Source organism: Trichogramma pretiosum, unplaced genomic scaffold, assembly GCF_000599845.2.
Source record: "Trichogramma pretiosum strain Unisexual culture from Peru unplaced genomic scaffold, Tpre_2.0 scaffold66, whole genome shotgun sequence".
Lineage (NCBI taxonomy): Eukaryota > Metazoa > Arthropoda > Insecta > Hymenoptera > Trichogrammatidae > Trichogramma > Trichogramma pretiosum.
Genome location: NW_019640802.1, coordinates 372,092 through 396,019, shown reverse-complemented (window position 1 = coordinate 396,019; position 23,928 = coordinate 372,092). Strand labels below are relative to the sequence as shown.

The 23,928-nt window shown below is 42.4% G+C and overlaps 3 protein-coding genes across 3 annotated transcripts; 1 reads left to right on the top strand and 2 right to left on the bottom strand.

Annotated features, from left to right (window-relative positions):
- Window positions 1–146: 146 nt before the first annotated feature.
- On the top strand, window positions 147–6,494 carry LOC106657264 (PR domain zinc finger protein 10-like). The gene is made up of 12 exons (XM_014378670.2): window positions 147–793; window positions 1,040–1,436; window positions 1,507–1,827; window positions 1,897–2,223; window positions 2,284–2,487; window positions 2,570–2,717; window positions 2,785–3,176; window positions 3,243–3,507; window positions 3,584–3,725; window positions 3,802–3,990; window positions 4,066–4,257; window positions 4,329–6,494. Exons 1-12 carry the CDS (start codon window positions 572–574, stop codon window positions 4,737–4,739), a joined length of 3,210 nt encoding a protein of 1,069 aa, XP_014234156.1. The 5' UTR covers window positions 147–571; the 3' UTR covers window positions 4,740–6,494.
- Window positions 6,495–6,596: 102 nt separating this feature from the next.
- On the bottom strand, window positions 6,597–11,610 carry LOC106657266 (potassium channel subfamily K member 13-like). Its single transcript, XM_014378672.2, has 4 exons — window positions 9,826–11,610; window positions 9,015–9,210; window positions 8,755–8,829; window positions 6,597–8,340 (listed from the first exon to the last, which is right to left on the bottom strand). Exons 1-4 carry the CDS (start codon window positions 9,952–9,954, stop codon window positions 7,067–7,069), a joined length of 1,674 nt encoding a protein of 557 aa, XP_014234158.1. The 5' UTR covers window positions 9,955–11,610; the 3' UTR covers window positions 6,597–7,066.
- A 90-nt stretch (window positions 11,611–11,700) lies between these two features.
- LOC106657267 (coiled-coil domain-containing protein 85C) lies at window positions 11,701–15,917 on the bottom strand. The gene is made up of 4 exons (XM_014378674.2): window positions 14,364–15,917; window positions 13,325–13,733; window positions 12,796–13,210; window positions 11,701–12,441 (listed from the first exon to the last, which is right to left on the bottom strand). Exons 1-4 carry the CDS (start codon window positions 14,798–14,800, stop codon window positions 12,050–12,052), a joined length of 1,653 nt encoding a protein of 550 aa, XP_014234160.1. The 5' UTR covers window positions 14,801–15,917; the 3' UTR covers window positions 11,701–12,049.
- Window positions 15,918–23,928: the final 8,011 nt, after the last annotated feature.

The following is a 23,928-nucleotide window of genomic DNA, read 5'->3' as shown; positions in this document are numbered from 1 at the left end:
TGTAATAGTGATCGACTGGTGCTGATTTTGTTGTTGTTGATTAATTAACGCGAGTGCGTGCGAGAGAGAAAAAAAAAGTTTTGTGCCCAGATAGACGCTGCAGCTGCAGCGGGGGAGAGTACGTAGGTAGAGAGAGAGAGAGAGAGAGAGAGAGAGAGATAGAGAGTTGGGTCAGCAGGCAGTGGTGCGAAACCAGCAGCGCGCGAAAGAAATAAGCGAGATCCAGTCCGCAACCAGGTCAGTGTACGCCCCCGAGCAACCCCCCTTGCGCGCGCCAGGACACACTCTTGCACGCAGCAGAGCAGAGCAGAGCGAGATATATATACATAACGATATAGATATACGTAAAGGCTATTATGTTCGCTCACCACTCGACACGCTGCTGCTGCTGCGACTCTGCGTTGATTATTACGAGCAGCAGCTCCGTTTGAAGACAAAGGGATACGCGCGCGAGCGAGCGACGACGAAATTTCAATTTCCCATCGCACCACACGATGGCTGCTGATTATTCGGCTGGTAGTGGCATTTAGCTCGCACTTTGACAGCTCGTAGCGTGGCTGTGCTGTGGGCTATGGACCAGAGAACGTCGTCTTGCTGCATGAGTTTGCTCGAGACCAGCAGCGCGTTCGCGAGCGACCCCATGGACATGGCCATCATCGACAAGGTTTGCCAGGAGACTAATTGGCCGTGCGACGACAACAACATCGTCACCTCGTCGACTTTTTCCGATTCCGTCTCCGTCAATAATAATAATAAGAAGCAACTCATCAGCAATAAGCTTCTGTTCCTCACAGTGAGTCGCGCGCTATTTCCTATGCATTGTTGTTATTTTTCATTTTAAAAATTATTGTTTTTGTTTTTTTATTAACGTTTTTTGATTTATTGACGGTTGAATTTTTTTTCCAATTTTTGTCCTGTTTTTCAAATGATAAATCTTAAATAGGTCATCTGTATCTTTAACTAGAGCAAAGCGTTTTTATTGTTGTACATGATTGTTTTTGAGTGTTAATGTCTGTTTCATGAATAATTTTACCTCTAGGTTGAATATATTGATGATCAAGCTAAGGATTTTGGAAAAATTTTCCCGTTCAATGAGGCTCCATTTTTGTCACGAGCTAGTTCACCGCTATCGGATTTTGAACACCGTGTCAGTCCCCATGATCCTAATATGAGTTCAGCAGCTAGATATTCACCAACCCCAGTGCCAATGCCTTCTTCACCATTCAATAATCCAGTTGCTGTCATGCAGGAACCCGCTTCTCCACTTATATCAACATCGGAAGCAGCTGTGAGAATAAACAATGGTTACACTACTCGACTTCCACAAAGCTCCACTTCATCTACCCTATCGCAGAGCGATAATTCTCAGGACTTCACTGACAGTACAAGTGATGGTTTAGTTACAAGTGTTGGAAACGAGCTAATGCTTATTCAAAGTAATAGTTTTTTTTATTTAATCATACTAATTTTATAGTTTCAGTTTTTAATTTATTAAATGTATTTCAGATTCTGGTGCTGAATTGGAAACAACTACCAATCCCCTTATTTTATCAGAAATATCAGGATCTGACTTAGCTCTCACAAGGGATTTCCTAGCAATGCAAGAGGAACAAATTAGTATAATGAATGGAATAAAATTAAACTCTAGTCTTACTTGTGGTCAAGATGCTGAAACAATTTTACCACATGAAATTGATGAAGAAACCAACGCACAAATATCACCAGTGAAAAGTTACAATAAACTCTCTGGGCAGAGAGAGCATAATTATGATTTAGTTAAAAAAGATGTTAATTGGTCCAGAGATCAGATTGATGGAAATAATCTATGTACGTAAATAAAAAAACGAAAAGGGCTTTTTAATTATAAACATTCATTTAATAATTATTTATCTTTAGGGTATGAAGACTGTGATAGTACCTGCACCGATGCAGTTGATTGTAATCTACTCAGCGTATGCACAATCGCCGATCAACCAGTTCCTTCACGCGCAATCGCAACATTGCCAAGTTTGTATTTGTCTATGGAAAAACTCTCACCTCAGGAAAATAAAAGCTCCACAGAATTTGGTATCTTTGCGAAAAAAAGTATTCGTCGGTGCACGCAATTTGGACCGATCGAGGGGATTTTATGTCCGTACGATGGATCCCAAATAGAAGGATTACCATTGCTACTAGAATCAAAAGTCGACGGTGTGTTCAAACGCATCGATGTTACAGATGAAAGTAAGTATCATAATTTTTTCGCAAAGAGCCAGTTTAAATAACACATCGGTTTTTTTCTAGAAACTTCAAATTGGATGCGTTTTGTGAGACCAGCTAAAAATTATGAGGAACAAAATTTGGTGATATGTCAACGCAATGGAGGTATAATATTTTTATCCACTCGAAACATCAATCCAGGTGAAGAATTAAGGGCTGGTCCCAGTGCAGAATATGGAAAACGTCGAAATCTTAAAGTACTGGAAATTCTTCCTAAAAAATTATTAGGTACATATTTGAATTTATATAAATGTTGTAAATTTTGTCATTATATAAAGAAACGTACTGAACTTTTATTGCATTTTTTTAGACAAGAACTCCGATTCTTGTACTCAATCGCATGCAGAAAGTGAAAAGATCGAATTGACAGACATCAAAATAAAGCACGAAATCCACGAGGATCATATGTACGAGACAAAATTACATAGAAAACGGAAAGCTGCTTGTATATCTTTTGAGTTAGTACCAAAACTTTTATAAAAATTATTTAAAGAGCAATTTGTTTAAAATTTTCTATCTTTACAGAAAATACCTTGACTTTGAGGATGATGATGATGATATGAGCTTTATTGATGAAAAATTTTTAAAAAGTGATTGCAAACAGCTATTCAATGGATTTATTAAAGCGCAAAAAGAAGAAAAAGAAAATACCAACTCAGAAAACTCTAAATTCGAATTTATGAAGCAAGAAATTAGCCAATCAGATCAAATTAACGGTGTAGATTCCATAATTGATGAAATCACATCAAGCATCAACCAGTGCACGATCTGCTTGAAAAATTTTACCTCCAAATCAAAGTTTGATCAGCACTGCCTGGCACACAAAATAAAAAATAAAAACGCACACACATGCAATATTTGCTTCAAAACATTTCTGAACAATTCTTCTCTCACCCGACACTTGAAAACCCATCAAAGTAAGCTTTTATTGTAAAAAATTACGTTTGAGCTCATATTTATGACTTTTTTTTTGTGATTTTTAGAAGATAAGCCAACGATTGAATGCCTGGTATGCGAAGAGGCGTTTGGTAGTGTGTTGACATTGAAAGATTTTTCCGAAACTCACCTCAATCAGGATGAAACCTTTACCTGCCCACACTGCCCGAAATCCTTCAATAGTTACGCTCTGACTCGCAAACACGCTAGATCACATCACTTCGATCGGAAGCACGAATGTCAGTTTTGTTTGAAATGTTTCCCCGCTGCTGACAAATTACGAATGCATTTGTTGAAGCATTCCGATCGCAGGTACATTTACTGATTAATCATTTTTTTTATTGACTAATGTAATATAAACTTACATGTAATTTGATATTCTACGCAGGGAGTTTCAATGTGCCAACTGTGGCAAGCAATTCAAACGAAAGGACAAGCTGAAAGATCACGTTACACGCGTGCACTACTCGCCAAAAGTAAGCAAGGACCAAGCATCATCGAATAATCGTGCCAAAAAATCAACTCCAAAAGTAATCGTCGACTCTCAATTTCGAACACGACTTGCGCAGACTCGCAGTACTTAATTTTTACTATTCTTTTGTGCAGACGAACCTCGTGGATTGCGATCGCTTCATTTACAAATGTCGTCGCTGTCAAGTTGGCTTCAAGCGTCGAGGCATGCTAGTCAATCATTTAGCCAAACGTCATCCCGACGTCCCACCCGACTCGGTCCCCGAACTCAGTTTGCCAATTCTTCGACAGACCCGTGATTATTACTGTCAATATTGTGACAAGGTAGGTTCGACGAGTTTTTAAATTAAAAGAGACTCGTCAGACTGTAACCAATCGTCATCTCGTTGATTCGTATAGGTGTACAAAAGTAGCAGCAAACGCAAAGCGCACATTATGAAAAATCATCCGGGCGCAGCTCTACCCCCGAGCAATCGGAACAAGGAATACGATATACCAGGTGTGCCGAATCCAACCTTCAGTCAGGCTGCTGGCAGCATCAAGACTGCTCCCCAGGGTTGCCAATGGTGCCACAAACAGTATGCAAGCAAAGTGAGTAACAATAAAAAATTATCGAACATCAGAGAGAGAATTAAATGTTCACAATGCAAATTTGTTCACAGGCAAAGCTTCTGCAGCATCAACGCAAGAAGCATTCTAGTCTCATGGAGCCCGCCGATCAGATACCCCGCCCGCGAAGCCGTCCACCACAAAATCAAAACCAGCCGCCAACTTCAACAGCTAACAATAACAACAACAATAATAAAAACAACGACAAGAACAACAACGCAAGCAGCAACAGCAACGACTCGATCGTCAAGCCCAGCAACATTTCGACGACGTCGGAGTGCAAGAGCGAGTCGTTGAACGACTCGAGCGGATTGGCGTTTCTGAAGCCGCAGCAGCACGTCGCGCGCGTCAACGGGGTAAGTTCCGATTTAGCCGCGGTGGCCAATGGCCCCGCCAATGGAAATAACAATGGCTTCGAGCTCTTGAATCCGACTCAATTTGTGCGAGTACGCGACATGCGCTGAAAGGTCACATCTGGATAGCGGAGGGCTTCCCGGCTCTCCGCGGCTCTTGTTTTCGTCACTCATTGTCTGCTAACTAATTTTTCTCGCGAGGGAGATATGATTCTTTCCGTTGACCGAGAAAAAATTACAATATCCCTTGTAACAGTGATTTTATTGTCAAAAAAATAAATCGCTGGGGATGAATTTTCTCCGCAAAAGTAACTTTAGCGGGTCAGGCCCTCGGGCCGCGGACACGCGATCAACATCTTGCAGTGTCCGCAGAAAAATAAAATTTTCTTTTTTCCACCCCGTGGTGCATCGCGAGACTGACCATCCATTATCGCAGACACCGCATTTACATGTGAATGGAAAAATTGAATAATTAAACAAACAAAAAAAAAATTATTTCTGTAATAATTGATATTATTATAAAAAAAAAGATGTGATGGTTCGTTCGACAAAAAAATGATTGTACCTGATACTGAACACGAGAGTATATGATATTATATAAATATATAAATATGAATAAAAAACAAAAAAGGGGGAGATTAGCTCTTGGATGTTGAGCATCCTTTGAGCGCCGTGCACCCTGATTTCTCGTCACTCTATATCTTTTTTGTCGTTATACACTCGATATATATAAATAAAAATATATATATTACACATAATTTTTAGAGAAGAAAAAAGCAAATCAGGGTGTCATTGTATCCTATATAAAAGAAAAAATTTTAACGCTGTGCGATAAGTTGAAGCTAGTCTTCGAACTAATGTGTTGCACTCGCACCTATGTTCGCGTACGTAGATATCGCTAATAATATGTGAAAAATTATGACGTATATTACAATATTATATCTCGTGTCGAGTTTCAAAGATTTAAATGATAAATGTTATTAAAACAAAAGAAAATACCTTATAGACTTGTTGAATATGTTCTTGCATATATATGATAAATGTATACGGGAACGAAAGATGTGAAAAGAGATATTTTATCAAAGGGCACGAAGATCACATGCTTGATTGTACATATATAGTTTTGAATTCGGTACATTGAAGCTATTGATAAATTTGATCCGCTTGAATAGTCTCTCTACTTATTTTTGGCACTATTGCAGCTATATACGACATTTTGACAATAGATATCGAATATTTTAGTATAACTGCAGCTTAGAAGCAGGTGTAGCAAATTCGTTTACAAATTGAAAACAGTATGAAATCTCTTTCTTATCTAACTAATATTGTAGCGCACGTCGTCGACTCTAAATGTGATTTATTGAAATAATTGTGTTGTCAGTTTGTGTAATTAAGGGAATCTCCTTCCCACGTATTCGTATAAAGATTATGCAAATCTCTATATATGTGTCGGTTTTGCTGGAAGACGGTAAAGCCCCTTCGAGTCACTATGTGTAATTAGATAACGATGGTATAGTTGCTGTAGTAATCATTAACGTAAATGTGTCGCATTGACTGCGACGAGAATAGAAATTCTCTCTATAGTTTGATTCATTAAATGTGATGGTTTAGTAGTATTATATTGAATTAACTCGCTAATACACGGATCTCTTTTCGGAAAAGCGGACATAACTTAGTGGACAACAACTAAAAAAAAAACTTGATGTGATCGAATCTCTAAGTATAAAAAACAGAAAAATATACGAAAAAAAAAAGAATTAATCTCGTTGTTATTGAAAAAAATCTCTGTGTCGTAGAACGAGTGATTTTTCTCTCTCTCTATTCCTCGCAATAGAAATGACAAACGAAGCAACAACAAAAAAAAAAGAAAATAACATTCAAAACTCGATCGCAAACGCGATCGAACAACTATATGGGATGTAAAAACGACGATTCCTATTTGTCTGTCTGTCAGTGTGGCTGTGTGTGAGTGTAATAAACGTTCAAACGATTCCCAGCAAATGATGGAATAAAATAAAGTATACAAAAGCGAACGTAAGACTTTTTTCCCTATTTATTAATTTCTTTCAACTTATCTCAAAAAAAAAAAAAAAAAACAACAACAACAACGAAATAATACATTTAGGTTTGACACAATATTATATAATTTATATGTGCAGTGAATTACAGACTTAAAGATTAAGGCCTAATTGCTAACAAGCGTAAACGTCAAGAGATAAAACATCTATTATTTTAATTATATAATTATATATCCGTCTTTCGTATGGCATAGTTATATCAAAAATATAATCGATAACTTAGGCGCTATACAATAGGTGGAGGGATTCTTAATCCACGTGTGGTGTTGGGGCAGCGTGCACAGTTAAGAGGGCGAAAAAATTATATTTATTTATCATTACGTATATTATTGTAATGTATAAGTACGATCGCGATAATAATCAGGAACTCTCGAATTTTTCAATCGCTATGGCTAGTGGACCGACGGCTCCAGTCGAGCAACTGTTGTTGCTGCTGCCGTTGTTGCCGCTGTTGCTGCTGCTGTTCAGCATCATGTTGTTGGCGTTGTTGCGGGCCTGCAGCGTCGCCAGATTATTGGCTACGCTATTATTGCTGCTGTTGTTGTTGCTGTTATTGTTGTTCATGGTATTATTATTGTTGGCCTGGGGCGGTGGAGTGGCCGCGGGATAACGATATTGACGATGATGATAGTGATGATGCAGGGCCGGCGGCGACGGCAGGTACTGCATCTGGGCGGTCTCGTACAGCTGCTTCTGCATCACGGCCAGGGAGACCTTGTTCGAGGACAGAAACTCCTTCATGGAGATGAGCTCGCCGGACATGCGTCGAGGCATGCCGTTGTTGTTATTGTTATTATTGTTGTCGTTGGGGCAGTAGGATTGGTCATCCATGCTCGGCCTGATCAGATCGCGCGATATCATCTTCGCGGGTCTGCGCTTGTTGGCGTAATAGATGGCCGATATGGTGGATCTTCGTCGGGGCAGATGGGGCGCGGCCATGAAACGATTCTGACAGCTCAGCTTGCGTATGACGTAGTTGAGGCCCTGCTTGATGACGATCGACGTGACGTTGAGCAGCGAGTAGATGCAGCAGCAGCCCACGACGAGAAACAGAAAGTTGGCGAACCGGTAGAGGTGCACGTAGGGATAGTCGGGCCGCTGGGTGCTGACGTAGTCGCCGAAGCCGATGGTGGCGAAGCTCACGAAGCAGAAGTACAGGGCCTCGAGGTAGGTCCAGCCCTCGAGGGTGGCGTAGAGCGCGGCGGCGCAGCAGGCGACGGCGCACGAGGTCAGCGACAGGTAGAGCATGACCCAGTAGACGCTCGGCTTCCAGTGGTCCAGGCCCGCGTCCTCCTCCTCGTCCTCGTCCTCGTCCTCGTCGAGGATGTCGGGCAGCTGCTGCGCGGGTTTGCCGTTGCTACTGCCATTGCAATTTCCGTCGTTGCCGCTGGGATCGGTATCGGGAATAGAAGGAGGAGGTGGAGGAGGTGGAGGAGAAGGAGGAGGAGGAGGAGTAGGTTGTTTGTTGCCTCTGTGGACGCGGCTGCGCCTGCTGCTGCGGGGTAGGCGGCGCGAACTGGCCAAGGTCGTCTGTCTCAGGCGTCGCTTGAGCCGACGCAAGTGGAGGCTGCGCAGGATCCAGGCGAGAAAGGTGATGATGCGCTCGAGGAAGAGATTGAAGAATAGAATGCCACCTGTACAAAGAAACGTTTATTATTTACTTTTTCTCTCTTAAGGCGAGCTTTTTATTAAGGTGAGCTTTTTCAAGTGCGCGTCGTTAATTATTAAAATTTAATTGTCAACTTTTGATTTGTGCTTCTCGAATTCTATTTCGTGTTTTTTTTTTTCTCGTGTACAATAACGGCGGTGCACGTTTTTGTGTGAGTATTATGTCTATCACAGGTGTACATAGGCAAAAGTTCGACTCGCGAGCTTGTATACACAGCGAGACAGATACACACTAGCCCTTGGCACACATTCGCCAGTCATTAAGTGGCATAAGACCTGTGTGTGTATGTAATTCTGCTGCACATGCATACGTAATAAGCTATAGACCGAATAAAGGCCTATAGCTTTCGAGCTTTCGGCTATGGACAATCTCGTCTTACCGGAGCAGCCGAAAAATCCGTAGAGCACGACGGCGGCTTTGCCAGCTGGGGTCTGCGGCACCGTACTCCCGTATCCTGTAATAAGTAATCGGAGAGAGAGAGAGATTATAAGGTCAAATAATTATGTATTCAAGCTTAAATCGACGTGGCTACTACTACTACTACTACTGCCGGGCACCGATACATTATTAACGAGGCGCAGCAGTAGCAGTTCTATAAGCTCTCGACCGGCAGCGGATAGTAGGTCAAGTTCAACGAACCTATGGTCGAGACGATCGTGCCGACGAAGTGAAAGCTGCCCGGGAAGTCCCAGCGTCGGCGCTTGTTGATGATGCCGCTCGCCGAGGCGTTGCCGTAGACGTAGAGCAGCTCGTGGAGGCGGTGCAGGGCCAGCTGCGAGCTGCCGCGCAGATGGTGACGACGGAACGACTGGTAGACTCGCCAGAATTCTTGGGCCTGCACAAAATTAACGAGGGAAAAGGAAGAGAGGAATCGAAATTTACTAATTGTTATTTCATAATCGTTTTCGTGGACCTTACACGTTTGGCCTGCTTTCGGGGTGCCCTCACAACATCGCGCGAGCGTGTCTATCTATGTGTACTTGCTCCCCCGTACGCTGCCGTCACCTTCGGCAACGCGCGTTTTGTCATTTTAGGGGTTGACCCACTTTTTTATAATAATTAAATGCAAACGCCGGGGTAATTATAAAATATAATAATCAAGTGTTTTATTTATCATAATTTACGATTTTGCCCGCGAGCGTGTCTACTCTACCGAGCGCGCGGGCGATTTCGGATGGTCGAGCGTTACGAGTCGCGAGCGACTCATGCATATTTCGTGTACTTCTAGATCGATTCCCCTTGATCCACATGCTGTGAGCGCGCGATGCCTGTGCGCGACCGTATACTGCGCTCTGGGGCCACGTAACGAATGTTTTTTTTTGGTATAATTATTTAAATCTTTTGCGAGTAGAATTGAAAAATGGAAAATAATAATAATAATAATAATCCGCGTAAGGCGACGAAAAAAATAACAAAATCGGCAACAAACGAAAAACATAGACAAACATACCTGTTTGATCTCGACATCGGACTCGAGTTTCTGAAAGAGAGCGGCCCCGGCGAGCATGTAAGCCGCGAGGACGAAGGCGAGCAGGATGAACCTAGCGTTATCCTCTGCGATGGTTCCCTGCACGCACATCACTTCGGCCCACGGCAACACTCATTTCTCTGGTCTCCACACAGTTCGTTACCTCGAGCCTCCTCGTTCGGCAGCAGCTAAGCTCGAGACTCCTGCCGAATCGACGATGAGAGAGAGAGAGAGAGAGAGAGAGAGAGAGAGAGAGATCGTCCTGACGAGTTTCGGAATATCGACTATTCGGGGAGCGAGGATATATGTGGCGATAATGACCCCTCAGGATAACGGAGCAGGATAGTAATGGGCCCCCATCGAATTCGGAGAGCCGAGAGTCGTGTTCTTTAAACGGATCTCTTTCGACTGCTATATATCACAACATGTGAACGTGTCACACTGCGACGGCTGCGGTGATCGCGACGCGAGTGTTGCGAGCCTCGCGCGTCAAAGCCGATCCCCTGCACGACACACACGTCTATTCGCGATCAGGCGGCGCAAGCTTCAAGTGTGTGTACACAAGCGTCGCGCATCCCTCTCGTCGTCGCATATGCAGCAGCAGCGAGAACCTCGACGGAGGGTAATTTTTTTTTTTTTTTCGTTTGCTAAAGCTGCAAGACCCAAGACCTTTTAAAAGTTCAAGAGCTTTTTCAGGTCGTATAATCGGCGGTAGATTAATACACGCGAAATCTGCTGCGTATCGGTCGACGCACGCACAACACAACACAAGCCTTTCTGGGTCAATTTGGCAGCCACTTAAGTACATGCACACTGGACTCGTGTGTACATGTACTCGTGCAACGTGTACCGACACTACTACCCACATATCGGTTTTGCTTTTCAGCGCACATCGCACATCTTTGAATATCTTTAAAAATAGAGGCAGGTGGCGAGAGAGAGAGAGAGAGAGAGAGAGAGAGAGAGAGAGACGTACAAAAAGAGATAGAGAGAAAAGATTGCAAAGCTCACAGACAGAGCTGGCCAGTTAGTGTGCTAGTGGTAGTGGTAATATGGTCTTGCAAGCTCGACGAGATGAATGGAACTGCGGCCGCATTGACAGAGCTGCTGCTGCTCCAGTGTGTAAACGACAATTAGCCGTGACCTTGAGCCGCTGGGGGAAAAAAAAGGCGCCTCGAGCTAAGAATATCGCCCGGAGAGCGAGCGCTGGTACAAGCGAGATTAGAAATGGAGAAAAAGAGGCATACGCGTGTATGAATATGTAATATCGCGTATTACTCTCTGGGGGAAAGAGTACGTCACGTTTAGCAATGAACGAAATTTTCGGTACAGAGAAAACTCCGAAAGACTCCTGAAGACTGTATATTTTGCCGAATAAATGAAAATGGAATCGCACGAAGGTTTCAACCCTTTTGACAAACTTTAATAAAAAAACTGATACATCAAACGAAATTAATAACAAAATGGACTGGAATAGTATTGCAATTCTAGCCCATGAACGGAACTATCGCAGACAAAGTACGGAGAAATGCTGAAGAAATTGAACGAGGTACGACCGGAATATAATAGACTGAGTTTCAACACGAGCTTGTTATTGTTTTTTTAACGACACGCGTCAATCTGTCTTGAATAGGTCGAGACACCGGTAAAACGTCGACGAGTTTACAGTATCGATATGTTTTGAATGTTGTTGACATATTTTAGTTTTTTTTTTTTTTTTTATCAAAGTTTGTCGAAAGGATTAAAATTTGCACGATTATGTTTTTATTCATTCGACAAAAGTGGGAGGAATAAATGTTGGATTGTGTAAAGGCAACTATTCTTTCGAGGTAGAAATTAATTCACATGCCATATTTGTTACTTTTAAAGCTGGTCTTTAATTTTACTACATTATCAAGAAAGATCTAATTTTATAATATTATGTAAACATATAATTTATATTTTATATATTAAAACTATTGTATTTGTTACACTATTTTGTTTGTCGAATATATTTATATAATTTCTTACCCTATCGAATAGTTTTTATTTTAAATGACTAATTATTTACAAGTTCTTATAGATAAGTATAATAAATATCTCTCGTAGTTGCACTTTACGATCGTGCGCATTAACAGATATTCATACGCTTAAGTATAAATTACGAGTTGCGTAAAATTATTGCACTTGTCGGGGGGGTAAAGGAGGAGTCTCTCTGCAAGACGCCTCAGGGCCTGTTCTGCATGAGCGGCGCCTCCTCGAGCTTCCTCCAGACGACGTTGCACATCTCGCGGACGAGGGCCTTCTCGCCGTCGTGGCCGGCCTCGCGCTCCAGCTGCTCGCGCACCTCCAGCACCTGGAGCGCCCTGACGACGGCCTCGGGTCGCGAGCCCAGATGATAGTCGTCGCTCGTGTTGCTCGTGTTGCTGTTGTTGCTCGTGTTGCGCGTGGGACTGCCGTCCACCCAGTTGTTGGCGTCCTGCATCGGGCCGCCGATGACGCCGTTGACGCCGCTGACGCCACCCGGCCAGCCCTGCACCCTCGCCTGCAGCATGCTCTTGTCCTCCTCCAGCTGTTTGACTTTTTGCTCGAGATGGCGCAGGTACTGCATCGTTTGGTCTGCGAGAATAAGTAACAATTGCGTAATTGTTTCGATTTGTTTTCATAACTCACTCTAGTATACGCAACGAAAATATTTATCTCGACCCATTAAATATTTAGTTAAATTGACTGAATATTCATATTCAATGAAATATTTTATTGACTTAACTGAATATTTAATTTATTCTAAAAAATGTAATAAATGAATTGAACCAAATCATTTTCGTTTAATAGAATTAATCAAGTCAACCGAAAATATCGTTAAATTAACGAAACAATTCATTGAATATGACTACTTGGTAATTGATTTAATAACACCGTTGACAGGTTGTGCCAAATATTTTTTCAGTGCAGTGCGTGTAGAGTACCAACCATTGAATGTGGAATAGACATTCCTCTGCAGTCGATTCATGGCCGGTGTCTGACTCTCGTCGGCGTTGGTGCTCGACGAGGATCCGTCGCCGTCGTCCCTCTGTCCACCGGCTCCATGACCACCTCCGCCGCTACCTCCTCGCTCCTCGTCCAGATATAGGCATAGCTCCTTGAGCTCGAGATTGTCCTTGATGAGCTCCTGCTGCTTGTTGTCGAGCTGCCTGAGCTTGTTCTGATAAGCCGAGACCTCCTGGCGCATGACGCTCGCCGTGTATCGGCCGAAACGCTGCCACTCGCGCGCCAACTTCCGGCCCTTCTGCCGATCGTCGTCGAGGAAGCAGCAGAGGTCGCGCAGCTCTTGATTGTCGTCGCCGAGACGCTGATTCGCCTCCTTCATGGCTCGCAGCTCGTTCACCTGCGCGACACACATTATTACTTAATTCTCTCTTTTACACACAAGCCAGCTATACTCGTATGCAAATTAGGAGATTAGTAGAGATAGATATAATGTATATATGTATGAGCTTACGAGCGACTGTATCTGTCGATGCTGCTCGGCGGCCAATCGCACCATGTCGCTCTCCGTCTTTCGCACGAACTTGAGCATGTCGATGGGGCCGAGGCGCAAAAATTCCTCGTCCGATATCCTCTGCCTCTGACCGGATGAGCTCGACGGCTGCGTTGGGGCCTGAAGTTGAGTAGCGTGTTGCTGATGATGATTGCTGTTGCCCCCGCTGCTGCTGCCATTGGGCAGGCCGACGACGTTTTGCACCTGAGCGATTTGTTGCTGCTGTTGTTGTTGGATGACGACCGATGCTGGTGGTGGTCCTCCAGCTGACTGCTGATTATTATTCGGCTGTGGTATGGCAGTGGGTAGAAAACTCTTGCCGTGCGACGATACCGCTGCCGGTCCTGGAGCGCTCGACAATTTTTCCGACCTGCAACGTATAATATCGTTTATTATTATAGTTAATGGATAGATTTTTTTTATAAGCAGTGTACGCGTCGGTAGCTCACTTCTTTTTCGTGTACTTGAAGCGCAGCATGATCAAGCGAAAACACAACAACGAGCTTCGCCGTCGTCGCTGCTACTGTCGTGTGCCCGAATTCTCCTCCTCGGCGACAAGTGGCACACGCGCGCTCGCGATAGCGAACGTATATAATGTATAATTTTATTTCGGGGCCGAAAGGGCAGCGGTAGTAAGCGATCTCCGATCGTAAGCAAGAGCGCGACGCACATGCACTCTCTTTCTCCTCGGCTCGCGTGTACACAACATATTCGTGTATGCTGTACGCAGAGAGAGACGCGCGACACTATTTGGCACGAACCGTTAAGGAGCAACGCGTATATATATGTACGCGGAAACTGTGCGTGTGCGTGCTCCCGAAAAATATTATACTCTCGAGGCCCGGAGCTTCGGAGAGAGAGAGAGAGAGATTTTACTCCATCAGCTGAGAGTATATTATATGCGTGCGTATAATGCGTTGGAGAGAAAGAGAGCGAGAGATGTGCGTTTGGAGAGGTGGTATGAGCTATATACAGCTAATATCGTGTCGCACAGACTCACCTCGCGGACAGAGCTCCTCCGGCTTGGTTGTTGGCAGCTACGGCAGCAGGTGGCAAATCGCCGAGTTGCTGCTGCTGCTGTAGGTGTTTGTTGTTGTGACTAAACTTGCTCTGCACAGCCTCCTTGACTTGATTGGCGAGGCGCGCGGCCTGCTGCTGATGGATCTGGTGCAGCTGCTGCTGCTGCTGCAGGTGAGTCAGACCGCTCACGGGTACGGGCAGACCCGAGCCCGGGTAGGCCGGATGATGATGGTGATGGTGATGATGATGGGACTTGAGGATGCCGCTACCACCGGAGGAGGAGGAATTGGTCAGCGGCTGAGGCGGTGGTTGGTATCGCGGCGGTACCACCGCGGACGAGCCATGATCCTTTTGATGCTGCTGTTGTTGATGTTGTTGCTGTTGCTGTTGCTGTTGCTGCTTTTGCTTGTTCGACATGGTTATATCGCGCTCGAGTATCGGGATAATATGCTTCAGTAAAGATCGTCCATCCTCCTTATAGACGTGCTAAGGTGCAAACATGCTCATCGGTCCCCGGGGCTAATGGCACACACACACACACACACACTTACGGGCGCACGCGCTTGTATGCGGTGGCTATGTATAATGTACAGTACGTATACGTATGTATAGCCTTGAACTGGGTCGCGCAGCAGCAGCAGCAACACTTCTCGACGCGGTCCTCGCGATCGCGAGAGGAGAGCTGCCTATACAGACATACACGCGCAATGTAATGACTCGTCGGTGATCGCTGCTGCGACCCGCGAATGCGAATTTCGAAATCAGAAAGTGTGTATTATATCTATATGCTGTTTGCTCTGCTGCTGCTGCTGGGCTGCTTTATACTTAGAGAAAAGCTTTCGACTTTCTCTACGAATCGATCGCCTCGAGCGCAGCTTGTGTTCCGCGTTTCTGCGATATCCGCAAGTTTTTCCTTATTACTACGAGTAAGCACACGAGAGACGCACATACACACGCGATCGGCACTATTTCGTTGCACAGCGTGTTATACACCGCACCGAAAAACTGCACACACACGCACACACAGATCACTGCGAACGTATTATAATAACACAACGATCGGCCGACGATTCGCGAGGCTCGTTGACACTTTGCGCCGCGGAGCTCGCGGAGCTCCGTATGTATAAGCGCAGCACTCCACGCTCACTCCCACACACACAGGTATATAAACCGTCGGAATGTCGCGCGAGTTCACGCGCTGCCCGCGAGTATATACACAGAGAGAGATAAGGATGGCAACGAGGCGGCGGCGGCGGTGTGGGGCCCCGTGTGCGTGCTTATAAACTTATATGACAAAGTTTGCGCGTCGAAGATTATAATATACGCATTGCAAGCAGGAATCACTGCGCCGCATATACACAGCGAATATGTGAGTGCGCGTGCCGTAAGACTACTACTACTATACTACTCTCTGCGCGCAAATTGTATATAGTGTAGAGATATAATACGACGGCGCTCGCGGTGAGAAAAACGCTGCGTACACCTATACACCCATTGTGTGTGTGTGCATGCAGAATATATACACACAACGCAAAGAGCACACACATACAGAAGGAAGGAGAGAGAGAGAAGCTATATAGCTGCAGTGTGTATGGAGGTGGAGGCGAGAGAATAAAAGGTATATACGAGAGAGGAGAGATGGAGACTCGAGCTGCTATACACACACATACATACAAAGAGTATATAGGCACTCTCACAGTCTCAACCGATCTCTCAGGTATACCGAGGGGCAACTCCGCAACTCTATACATAGCCATATCTCTCTCGCTGCTTCTCTTTCGCTCTCTTATATATACCTGCGCGCTGACTCGATACATGTATTATACCTAAAACCTCTTGACTCCTCGCTTCGTGCCGTGCCGTACGCCGCGTACGGGATCGCTTATTCTGCATCATACACACACACACACACACACATACACACACAAGTGAGAGAGATGGAGGCTTGCGTGCCCTCTCGGCGCTTCGAGAGACAGGAAATTCGTGTGTGCCCCCGCCGATTGTTTAGCGCAGCATGTGCGTGCGAAAAAACCAACAACACGGCAGCTCCAACGAGGAAAAGCAAAAATGAGAATCGCGCCGTATTAACCGCGGGTATGCGTAGCTCCCTTTGTCGGAGTGCACGGATACATAATATATACCTGTATAATGTATAACGATCATGGGAGCTGCTGGCCCCGCGCAGGATCACAACGTGTATACATACCGATCTTTGTAACAGAGTGCGAACCTGCCGATGAATTCGTGTGCGCTGCTCGCCCGAGTCACGTCTTATATTATCTAAAAACGCAACTTCGACCAGATGATCGTCTATCTCGATATAGCGAGCATTTTTCTTTTTTTTAAATTTCTCCTCGTTCATGGATTGAGGTCTATATACACACCCTTATTTTTAATTACAAAGTTTGCGTTAATTTTTATATCATATAATATGTAGATTGCGTCCCTATGTAGGGAGCGAAAAACTGGAAAACCTCGGAGCATAAGTAATTATGGGTCGAGGGTAATTATGAATTATAATTCAAACAAATTAATGAATTCAATATTTTTTTAGATTTATTTATTTGATTAATATAAAAAATTTACAATATTAAATGATATTCAACATTCAAAAATACGTAAAACTGCAAACACGCCACAAAGCACTATCTTGTTCGCTCCTTTTATAAATATTATAACGAGACTAATACAGAACATTCATTATTTTCACTATTAATGTTGTAGCCTTTTTGGAGCTTTTTTAGCTCTCACGGGTCTTTTGTTAGCAGTAGTTGTTACATTTGTCGCTACACTTTTTTTCCGTTGGGCTTGCGTTTTGTACGCATAGCCGCCGCCTGGCAAATATTAAACAAATCTTTATTGCTCAGATCGTCGATAATCATTTCGCAGCAGAGAATCGGCAATCGATTGTGTATCAGCTCCATAAAAGGCTCCAGGGCCCACTGCTTGAAAAATCCTCTCGATAGGTGTTCGCACAGATTCGCGGCACAAGTCTCCCTGTCGCGTAAGGAAATACTCCCGTAGCTCGTCCATCTCCTCAAGCTTCTGAAGTCCTCGAATGTGACCAGTCGTAGCGCCTCTTTGGATCGTAACTGGATCAAGTCGTAGAGCGAGAGATTCTCGCGAATCATTGCATTTTTGTGCCAAGGTCGAACGACATCTGTTGTCATTGGAAACAATTTGCGTCGAGCGAAAAATTTCATGACCGTTAGAGCGTCGTGGCGGCTATATTCGTATCCCCTTTTCTCGAGACTAGCGATCGTAATGCTAAACGCCTCATTAAATTTATCTCCGTTATACAGACTAGCTTTTCTTTTCCGCAAGTAAAGTGCAGTTGGGAAAACGAACTTGGACAGCGCCACGATCCAAGAGTACATCAACCATAGTTGTATAAAGATACGCCACGACCCATTGTTGTGGTGTACGACCGAGTTTGTCCCGAGGATCGACCTGCACCGTCAGCCCGATGTCGTCATTGATTTTAAAGAATTCCTCCAACGAACCACCATCCATGTTTAACATTAAAGGGCCCTTTTTACAACACAATTATACCAAGAAATTTTAAAATTACTTTTGCGCATTATGAACGGGGATCGCCAGACGTGAGTTTCGGAACGTTAAATATGCTTATTAAACACGTGTAACATAAAAGGGCCCATCTTACAACATAATTATATCAAGAAATTTTAAAATTACTTTCGCGCATTATGAACGGGGATCGCCAGACGTGAGTTTCGGAACTCTGACGTCCGGCGCCACCAGTACTTTTCGCCATAGAGTGCGAGCGTAGAGTTCGCCTCAAACCAACGCTGGTTATAAGTCGCACATTCTGGTACCGCGGAGTTAGGTTAGCGCACTTAAACGTGAAGTTAAGACACGCAGTGCTATAAGGTTATAACCCATACATCGAGAGAATTATATGGTGATTCTGCTATAGGTTACGTTCGTCTACAAAGTGTGAAACCACAGTTTCCTTCGGCTTTCATCATTGTTTGGCAACCAAAAACAACTTATCTGGTGCTTTATTACTATTATTCTCACAATTAAGTATATGTTAGATGTTAGATGCATCAACTCATGTGTTATTGTATACCTATACTAGACGTTTCAAACGTGCTTCGCGCGCGTCAATTTTTTCATTTGTTTTGAGTTGAGGTTACTAACTGTACTAACTGTCAACAGACCAATCAAGATTCAAGAGGGCGTTTCGTGCTTCTCGATTTGTCCCTATTTTGTCGAATGCCAACTGTTTTAGATGAGATCTTGGAAAATGTTGTAAAATGTAAAAATTCACCAAACAATCAAATAACCAAAAAGAAAAGAAAAGTACATAGAGGTAGAAATCTCAGACAAAATTACCGTCTTTCTCCTTTCTTCCACCTTAAATGTAATTCAGCCATGTAGCTGCTTGAGACGTTGTATATGTAGAGGTTTTTTACATGAATAAGTGAAGGGCCTCGTGGGTAAGTGGTTATGACGCTCGAGTTTCTATTTGGTTCTGGCCAGACATATAGAGATTCGGGTTTCAACTCCCACTCACGGGGCCCGCTGGCGTTCGTCGTTGGATCATCGTAGTCCTCAGAAAAAATATAGATCGAAAATGGACGTTTATACCGGAAGTGGGGGGTAGGAGGGGGGAGGGGGTCTAAAAATTTTTTTTTAGGACCTTTTTACCATGTACTATAACATACCAAAAGCGCGTCAAGATCGGTGACATACGTGCGCACGGTTTTGTAAAAAAGTATTATTTTGACCCATTAGTATGTGCTTTAAGATTATTTCCATATAAAAATGAACGATTTTATCCCGAAAAACGACATTATAAAAAATTGAAAAATCGAAAAACATAATCGTTTCTTCAAGAAAATGGCCGAGTATAATCAGTGATTATTAATTACTCATGAAAAAAATTACATTTGATTATCTGATAGATTTTTTTCTCACCTTTCCAACGCCGTTTACCGATTTAAAAAATTCGCAAGATTCGCTGAACGCAATTTTTGTACGATATGTTTTTTCAGCTTAAAATTCAATAATTCTGAGCTAACTACTTTCATCGAAAAACAAGCTTTTTTGTTAATTTGCCGCTCGCCTTTTATACACGAAATCTCGCTGAACGCACCTCATAACGCAGCTATGATTTTTCACGAATATACTCCGTGAGTCACTCACGGAGCTGTTCCTACGTGATTCTGGTAGCCAATACGTGAAAGTGGGGGGGATCGTTCGTGAATGTGTGTGGTATCCGCGCCGTGTCGTTTCACGGCGCTGGGGCTAGAAAGGTCTGTGGAGGCACCTTTGTGCGCATGTGCAGCCTGCATTCGTGTGTAACTTTCTCCATGTCAAAATACACGTAACGGTCGTTTGATTAGGTAAAAATTAGAAAGCCTAAATACAGAGAAAAAGGGGCAACGCCTGGACTTCGTTGTGCATTATTGCTATTATTGCCGCTTACGTCTGCACATACACGAGCGACCCTTACTACGCTGGATTTAAGATTTTCTCTCATTGCTGTACACAGTTCGAATTACTTGTGTCTCTCATACACTGAAAAAATTTTGTACTGAATTAGTGTTCACTGTGGTCTTTTATTGATATCACACTATAGTGTCTTAACTTTATATTCAACAGTTAACTTGTAGAAAGTTCACGGCAACGGTGACAGGAATTTAGGTTCACGGTGAACGCGATTATCAAGCACTTCATGTTGTCGGGGCGATTGGACTATATTAGACTATAACTTGTAAAAAGTTCATGACGATGGTGACAGGGATTCAGGTTCACGGTGGACGCGATTAGAAAGCACTTTTTGTTGTCGATTCGACGATTGAACTATATTTAAGTAAAATCTTACGTAAACGAGCCTATTTTCTTTATATGTTCGAATAATATTGTAAAAATATTATTTACAAAGATAACAAAAATATCGCTTATAAGTTATGCCTAGTAACAACATAATTCCTATTACCTAGTTCAACAAATAACAATGGTGAAGTTTTGGGTAGTGATTGAACCTTTACATAAGTGTGGCGATTTGTTTCAATGACTTCATAAGCATGAATATGTGTATCAAATGATACAGTTTCTAATAAGTTTACACGGAAAAAAATTAATTTATCCGTTTTGTATACATATATGTTATAGCCAGCCAGCTAATAAATAGTGCCATGCGTAGCGGTAATCGATTTCGAGCGTTGGCTTTACGGTGGTTCTGACATGTGCATTGTCGATATCGCAATTTACCGTCACGCGTGAAGCTAAATTCTTGTCACAGTGACAAATGATTCCCTTCAAAATATTAGTATACTGTTTTGAGTTCACTGTGTCATAAATAGTTGTTCATTTGATGAATATAAGATGTATTCACGCTGTAGAGCTCTATTATTCAGTGCAAAATTTTTTCAGTGTAGCTTACAGCTAAGTCCGCGAGTGCGAGAGAGAAACACGCACGAACACGCACAGCGCGAGCCACAATCACATTTTGGAATGATAAAGATTAGGATTTATGAATATTCGGAATGTTTGAAAATCGGAATATTGAAAACGGAATATGAAAAATTCGGAAAAACAAAATTTCGGATTAAAAAAATTTCGGAATGAAAAAATTTCGGGAAAATTAAATTGTTTTTTTTTTCTTTAAGGAATAAATTGACTGTTTAGATAAAGCAGTAGAACTTATTCCTTAAAGAAAAAAAAAACCAAGACTAAAATCGCTAGATGACTCTTCGTACTAGAACGACGCGCCGAGTGACCGGACTGAAATTGCCGTTCGAGGGGTAGGACTGAATGCTCGCGAAAAGATAAAGTCGAGAGCGACCCACTGGCTAGCGTCAGCCAGGAAAAGACTTTCTCCCATAAGGCCACGTGTTAAAGATAAGACAGCTCGGAGTATCCCGGCACGAGGCTGTGGTATCTATAGGGAACTTGGGCACAAGTGGCGTTTGCTTAGACTCATTATGATCTAGTCCGCCAGAGTAGTCGCTGAGATTTTGCTTGCGACGGATTGGAAAGGCAATGTAGACGTGAACATCGTTTTGTTTTTTAATCTAAAACCAGTTGACGATTTTCGAGGAGACTTCACATGTTGCAAGTACGAGGAGAGGATTAGGCGATTTGGGACTCGGCTTGAGTTATAAATGATTTTACATGAGAGTCGCAGAGATTCCGCATGCAACAATTGTGAGAAGCCGTTTGGATGACGAAAGTCGTTCCAAATGTCTTCTTGCACTTGTCGCATGCGAAATCTTTGAGACTTTTGTGTATTGTCATTTGTAATTCACGTCGTGTCCCAATTCGTCTAATTTTCTCCTCGAACTTGTAGCAGGTGACATCTTTGCGAGAATCGTTTAATGGTTTTTGATAAAAAAGAAACGATGTTTAAGTCTGCGTTTCCTTTCCAATCCGTTGCAAGCGGAATCTCAGCAACTATTCTGAAGGGTTGTTTCATGATGATTACGAGCAAACGCCACTTGTGCCCAATTTCCTTTAAGGGGTTTTTCACTATCTACTTCTATTTGTCAAGTAACGGAACAATTATGACGATTATGAGCCTAGAAAATGATAAATTTTCGATACTTTTTTATTTTTTGTAATGCATACTTTTTTGAACTATGCTTGTTTTTTGCTTCGCGTGTCTATTCATGGTTCATTTCATCAAAATTTTATTAATTTAATTGTTTTACTCAAAAATGGAGAAATTGACAAAAAAGATTTTTTTGGATCATTTTTGGTATTTTTGATTTCTGGCCATTTTCGATAATCCAAAAATTTTATCAGAAAATTATGATAAAATTCAGGAGTCTTTTTTGAACAATTATAAGGACTTTTTCGAAGTAAAGTTTTTTCCTAGGTGATCGGTTAGCATATAAAACAATTCACCAAGTTTATACATGGATTTTTTTTACGAGGCGCCATTTTGTTGTCCACCATGTTGAATTTCGATATTGTAACTATTGGACTTTTACGTAAACACCTCATGGACGCAAAAAATATGTGTTAGATGCTCCGTTCAAGTCTCTTCTGATTCGAAAATTTCGAATCAAATCGAATCAAAATTTTTTTCAAAAAAATCGTGTTTTTTGTTGTGCAATTGTTCATAACTGCTGCTCCTCAACTTTTTTGACAATTTTGACACCGGATTGAAAATGTTCATAAAAGTTCACGCCAGAAATGACTATTTAAACATTTATCAGATATTTTTTTCACAAAGTTTATAGCACCGGAACAAATGTAGGAAATTTCGTCGGTTTAGCCCAAAACGGGTTAATTGGGTGATTTGAATGTTATGAATGCCCGCGAATAAACTGTAGTTGTCCACATTTCTGAATGTTAAATGTTAGGAATTATGATTATTCTTCTAAGATTTTAACACTATATTCCACTTATTTTTTTGCTTCGAATGAGCTGGAATGAAAAAAATTTACACAATATTTTTGAGTTATAAACAAACCTGTAGAATAATTCAAAATCGTGGTGATAGTTTTTTCAAAAGTTTAAATAGGGACAAGTACGACAGTTCGATCCCTACTATTTGAGCTTTACTCCAAAGTTCTTTCTTTTTCTGATTGCCGATATCTTTAATCTTAATTCATCTTTGATTAATTATTTAGCTATGATAGTAATGAAACAGATTATGTTTCGACATCTATTCAGCATAACTGAAATTTTAAATGATTAATAATATCATTGGTAAAAATTATAGTACACTTAACTTTTCTTATGGACTCTACTTATTCAGACGTCTCGAACAAATTCAAAATGTTCGCTATCGTCATACGTTTAATGAAAATTGTCAATAAAAATTTACAATAAAGTTAATGATTTTAAATGAAAATATTTAGCTATTTGTTGAACAAAATTTTAAGAAATTTGTACAAGTGCATGGACGGCGTCACATATGGAGCTATCACGATCAATGCTACGCACATTATGAATTCGAAATAAATAAAATCGTCGTCCATCTGACGTGAAAAAGGTAAAATATAATGTACCCGACGAGAGCCTGGAATTACTGCTCGGTAGATAAGTGAACGTGGCATGTGTATCAGCGGCAACTAGCGCCATCAACGTCGACGATTCGGACTATTATCAAACTCAAGAGTCTCGAGTTCGCTGCGTTATACGCTGCTTACGAACGATTTGTCGCTTATACTTATTAGGCTATTCGGTATTATAAGATCGACAACGAGCTGCAATTTTCGATACACGTGCGCGTATCGTAGCTGAGCTGAGAATCGAATCGATCGAGTTCATTGAATTCGCTGATTATAATGGGCACATTTAATAATCGTGCGATTTCACTTCGCGCGGCGAATCCAAAAACAAAGGAGACACGGAGCGGAAATCAAAGGACATTATCGATCTGTTGTCGTCCGCGCCGAGTGTCCGAGTTCGCGTCCTTGTCCCCCATCCCTCTGCACAATTCAAGTGTGTATATGCAAAGCTGCCGCAGCAGATATTGTTTACGCTCGAGAACGTATACTATGTGCATTATATTCGGCTATGCTTCGTGTGCCATTGTCGTTACGCCCGACTGATTTATTTAA